Source organism: Gavialis gangeticus, unplaced genomic scaffold, assembly GCF_001723915.1.
Source record: "Gavialis gangeticus isolate Ggan-Ray unplaced genomic scaffold, GavGan_comp1, whole genome shotgun sequence".
Lineage (NCBI taxonomy): Eukaryota > Metazoa > Chordata > Crocodylia > Gavialidae > Gavialis > Gavialis gangeticus.
In genome coordinates this window covers 22,157,406-22,162,908 of record NW_017729011.1, presented here as the reverse complement: position 1 = coordinate 22,162,908, position 5,503 = coordinate 22,157,406, and the positions used below count along the sequence as shown (strand labels likewise).

The following is a 5,503-nucleotide window of genomic DNA, read 5'->3' as shown; positions in this document are numbered from 1 at the left end:
CTGCTAATTCAGTCTAGGGTCTCCCCGTTCAGGCATTCGGTGCATTTGTTTTCTAGGTAGGATTGGTCCAGAGCAGCTTTAGCCAACAGTGAGTCTCAATTTGAGGGTTCAGTAAACTTACCAAACATGAAGAAATGCCACAAAAAAGGAGGCAGCATTCTCTTTTGCTTTGTATTAATATAAAATCAAAGAGTGAGAGAGGTGGTCTCAGCGTTCCCAACGCCATCCGGACTCCAAAGACTGAATTCACCAGGGGCAGGTCTAATAAAGCAGAGACTGAGGTCTCGTCTCCCCCATGCCCTAGCTCCTTCAGTCTTGGACTTAGCCAAGTCGCCGGAGGATGTGCGGCAAATGCAGCTGTTCCTCAGGAACGGCGCTGACCCAGTGAGCCCTCGCTCACCAGAGGGTTTGGTCTGTCTAACTGAGATGTAATTTCCATGTAGACATTTACCTGGGTGTTATGGTTATACGGCTAAAGAACTGGACCACTCAAACTCTTTGGAACAAAAAAAAGGAAAAGAAAAGGCAGCCCAATGCATGCCTAGCTCTATGGTCCCCTATAGTTCCTTTAGTAAGATATACTCTTAGGGCCATATCCTGGCACGTGGTACCCAAGCACCCATCTACTATGAAGCTCAGAAAGTGCGTATGCCCCGTGGTATTCTGCCAGCCACGCGGACAAGCCACGCAAACAGAACACGGGGCAAGCTCTGGGCACTCGGTTAGTCAAGAATGGACACTACAAACAGCGAGAGAAAAGTTTCATTCACAAGAAATGGGCAAAGTGCAAATACAGCCCATCGCTTCAAAACGCAAATGCACATGAAGAATATCATCGGCCCTGTGGATGCAGCTCTTCACCCACCCTGCCCCCCCCAGCCCCACAACTTTGCATAGGTGTACAGGGCATCGATCCAGGTGAGCGGGGAGGACAGACTACCCAACTCTGCTATCTGGCCTGGTTCAATCCATGCAGAGCTCAGAGCTATGCAAGATGGAAGGCAGAAATAACCCAAGCAGTGTATTTTACTCACAGCAAACAGAGAAGGAGGCTGGAACACACTCAGTGTTGGAGAGCTTTGCTATTTAGATGCAATCACAGCTTCACGTCTAGAAGAAACCACAGCCACAACAATGAAAAACCCTCAACAAATGGCCAAAGGCTGGGTCACCCTTATACTCCTTGAAGACCAAGAGGGGAGCAAAACCCTGAGCAAAGCACTGTCCGTGAACACAGTAACCAAAAAAACCCAAGAAACAAAAAAAAAAACCCCACCCCAAAATAAATAGTCACCAGTATCACTAGCGAGTGACTAACTGTGCACTTTGCACTTGTTCATAGTTTCAAAACTTCATCTTCATAAGAAAATTGTAAGTGATAATTTAAAATAGGCATTTTAGTCACAGTAAAACAAACCAACCAAAACCAAAACCAGCCGTATTTGGCTTTCACATCACTTTCCCCGAAACTTAAAGGCATTCCAAGCTCGACACTACCAAGCATCTGCTTCATACCAGCGAGCACCTGGTATTTCCCTTTTTTCCCCGTACACCATTGTCTTTGTGTTGGCTCACAGCACGCGCAGAGCCCCTGACTCCCACCAGCAAAACCCTGCAAACCTCTCACACCTCTGCAAGTAGTACAAACTGAATAATGGGACTTAAGGAAGAAGCACGATAATGGAGAAGCGTGACCTGTGAACAGCGTGCCATGCTTTGTACCCAATACGTCCCCGGAAGTCCTGGGGTAGCATTGCTACCGTTAGGAAAGGTTTACTGTCACTTTGGGGAATTCCTGAACTAAGGTTTCCAAAATGAAAGCCCTCACGAGAAGTCGACACGCAGAGAGTGTGAGCGCACACGTCCCACTCAGCTGGACAAACTTTCGCTACGACTTGCACATCTATCTGCACACGTACCAGCCACCCCTTCACTGAACGCATGGCTCTAACAGTCGGACACGACACAGTGTGTGTTATTGCATAATAATAATGCGTGCCTCAGTGTCTCGATAGGCACGGAACCGAGAAGGCAAAGTGTCACCAAATGCACCGCGAAGGACGTCAAAAGAACAAATATTTCACCCCTCCCTTTTCCATGAAGGCATGTTGGAAGGCAAAGTACTTCATGGAAGAAGGAGAAAGCCAAAAAGCAATAAATATAAATCTGGTGTTTTTCTCTTCTATTACACTTTCAACTGTTAAAAATTAAGAGCAGACTATAGGAGACTGGTCTAGACTACAGAGCTATTGAGGTGTTTCAGCCTAGGCCGGTCTGATTTAGGCAGATGCCTCAACAGGCTTCCACAGCTGGAAGGAGAGTTACTATTTCCAACAGATCTAGTCTGCTTGGCACAAAACTCGCTGTTCTTTAAGAGGGACAGTGCTTGGTGGCTGCTGTCAGTTATATAGGAGAATGACTTTTGTTTCCTGAAAACTGGCAGCTGTGCTGTACTGTGCAACTCTGTGGACCCCAAGTCAACAGTGAGTTTCCTGGAAGTGATGACAGATTTTTCACTCCTGCAGGGCCCCTCAAACCTGTGCCTTAATCAGGATGTTAAATTAAAAAAATTAAGTTACAGTAGCACACGCGTGCGTGTGTGCGTGTGTGGGGGGGAAATCGTTATCTTCTGGTCTTACAAGCACCTCAATCGGAGGGAGGATGTGATGGATGCCCCTTCCATCAAGTACTTGCCTAGAAGTTAAATCCTATTGCTCCCTCAATCCAAGGCATTTAACAAGTACATCACTGGAAGCCATGCTCATTCAAACCATTACTGTTAAGTACAGCAGAATCGCAGTGAGGCTTGCTCCACCTGCCGGTTACGTTTTTGCTTCCAACTATCATTCCACCCCCTACGACCTTCACCTTTAAGTTTTTTAAGGAAAAAAAACAAAACAACATTATATACAAATATGTTCTCCCAATGGTGCATTAAAGTTTCTCTCTGAAACGGTTACAATCTGACTCAATGATTGGATTGAGTCAATGATTAAAGTCTATTAGCCTATGAAAGAGGTGGACTGTTTGCTCTCGTCACTGCCACAAGGTAAAGGAGGTGGCAATCAGAAATAAGGTCATAGGAAATGGTTCAGTTAAGAAGCTGGTAGTATCAGGCTACAGCTTGTGCTAGCAGGAGAATGAGGGGGAAATGAAAAGGAATGGCTCTGGGAGAAAAAAACCCCAAACCCAACAGTTACACACTGCAGGGAAAATGTAAGCTCAGGGTCTCATCTGCAATGACCATGCAGTCCTCCCTGCATATATCACATATCAAATAAAAGATGTGGCCACTCCGTCCTGCAACTGAAAAAAATAAAAAAAAAAAAGAAATCAGTGGACAGACACTGAAGAGCCCTTAGACCTTAGTTACAGCATCATGCTTAGCAACACTAATGTTAAGGATCTGTTCTCTGATCATTGAAGTGTTTAGCAATACCCGCCCCCACCCCACCTTGCCAGAGCCATTCTCGCAAATAAAAATGACTCCAGTCAGACTACGTCTACCCTAACGTATCCTGCTTTCCTGTTAAGTGACGGTAAAACTTTCTTTAGAGGAAGAAGTTAATGATGGCTTTACTTCTGAGTTGAATAATGCATAGGGTGATGATATGGTGGTGGTGGGGGGGGAGATGTCTAGCTTTTTTCCTCCCCTTCTTTTAAGGAAAAAAAAAATAAAAAAAAGCTACAGTCTTATAGACTAACCTCAGGAATATCAAAAAAAGAAGCCCAATAGTTTTAAGTAGGTCACCATAGACCTAGTCATTTACAGTATAACGAATGCGATTATTTCCTTCATAAATTTTAAATACAAGCAGAATAAAAATCACATTTTTTTCAGGCAACAGTAGCAGTTCAGTAGGTAAGTGGCTTGATCACATTTTTTTGTATTAGTAATGCATGCAAGCAGCTTTAGTATTACAGATCCCTTATAGGTCACAAAACGTTTTCTCTCTTTTTATAAAGTCCCTCCATAAGTACCATCTTGTCTTCTCACGGGAGTTTCTGGCCGGCTAGCGGAACCAGAACCTTGTTCGAAAGGTTGTGGAGTGCTTTGGGTTTCTGATGCCATGGCATCTGTGCCAGCTGCCTCCTGTATGACGGAGCCAGCTCCTTCCGCATCCTCACTCTGTTCAAATGACTGGTTGGATCCATTGCTTAGATCTACATTGACTGTGTTAGTTCTCAAAGCTACTATCGTTCCTGAATCACTCCTCCTCTCTGCATAGATTCGCTGCTCAAAGACTTGAGCCGTGGGAGACTGGAACTCTGGATCCAAGGGAACGCTGTTTGTTGTGGAGCCCATGACCGTGCGGTACATCTCCATCCCCTCGGGCAACATGGATTTAATCTTCGGAAGCCAGCGCTTGCGCACTCGTCGGGCGTTGGTACACATATCCGCGGCAATAACATTCATCTCACTTTCCTTAAAGCTTGGGGCAAAATTCTGGCAATACACTGCAAAGACATGGACAGAAAAAAAACTAAGGACTGTTAAAATAGGCAAATGTCAAAGAGGCTCGTGTGAGCGAAGCCTTTGTCCCAGTCAATCAGTGGGTCAGAAGACTTTGCTCACGGGCAGATAGTTTTAGATCTGGGAGGGAGCACATTCTTTTATCAGGTAAAGAACTGTTTTTTCTGGGCGAGTTCAGTGATCCCTCTCGTCCCATATCCCATCTCAGCAGCAGCCAGAACTACTACAGGAGAAGATGCAAGGGACTCCATGGGGAGAATTCCTTCTTGAGCCCAGGCAGTTAAGACCTGGCTTATACCCAGAAACACAAGAGTTTATATCCTAGATGTTGCCACTGTGTGGTGAAACCTCCCCAGCAGGCACTCCAGGACTTACATTGTTCCCAAGGTTTCTCTATCTAGTAGGATTTTATTAGTCCTGTAGTTTAGTTAGGGGTAAAATATCATCTAAAAGATAGTGGGGAGAAGGAGCAAGTCCTTCAATGGTGACAAAATCATAAAAGTGCCCCACGTACCTGCGTGAGGAGCTGCCTGTACAAGGCGACTGGGTTTTGGTGGTCATTTACTTTGGCTCTCGCTGAATAACTGAGCAGTTAATGCCATCATGCAACGGTATCACATACACTAGCAATTCCTTGATGCTTATGGACACAGTGACTGTCACATGCCACCCATGGATACTCATGAACATCAGCTTCACACAGAGTTGCCATCTCCTGGAGATGGAGTAGCAGGTGCTGAGCACCTCTTGGGGGGTTCTCAGCACTTTGCAGGATTGAGCCCTCAGCCAAAAGCTTCTTCCTTTCTCTGGGACTCAGTCTTTGTTTTCTAAATGCACAAATTTTGGCTCAGGTCATTAAAAGGCAGTCCAGTGTTCCTGGCTTGATAAATTAAATAGCCTTCGTCACCTTGATCCTCTCCCTTCCATGCCTTGTAGATCTACAGGCCCCAGGAGTTTAGCAGCAATTAGAGAGAGGAAAGACCGATTTAACAAATCCTCCCCACCCCCACCAAAAAAAAAAAAAAAAAA

The 5,503-nt window shown here is 45.3% G+C and overlaps 1 protein-coding gene across 7 annotated transcripts in view; it reads right to left on the bottom strand.

Annotated features, from left to right (window-relative positions):
* Nucleotides 1–291: 291 nt before the first annotated feature.
* Nucleotides 292–5,503, bottom strand: part of NACC2 (NACC family member 2) — a 97,790-nt gene continuing 92,578 nt past the window's right edge. For all 7 annotated transcript variants that reach the window (XM_019510814.1, XM_019510820.1, XM_019510816.1 and 4 more), the window contains one exon: nt 292–4,458. In XM_019510814.1, the coding sequence (XP_019366359.1) occupies nt 3,959–4,458 (500 nt within the window). In that variant the 3' untranslated portion in view covers nt 292–3,958. The remainder of the gene's footprint in view (nt 4,459–5,503) is intronic.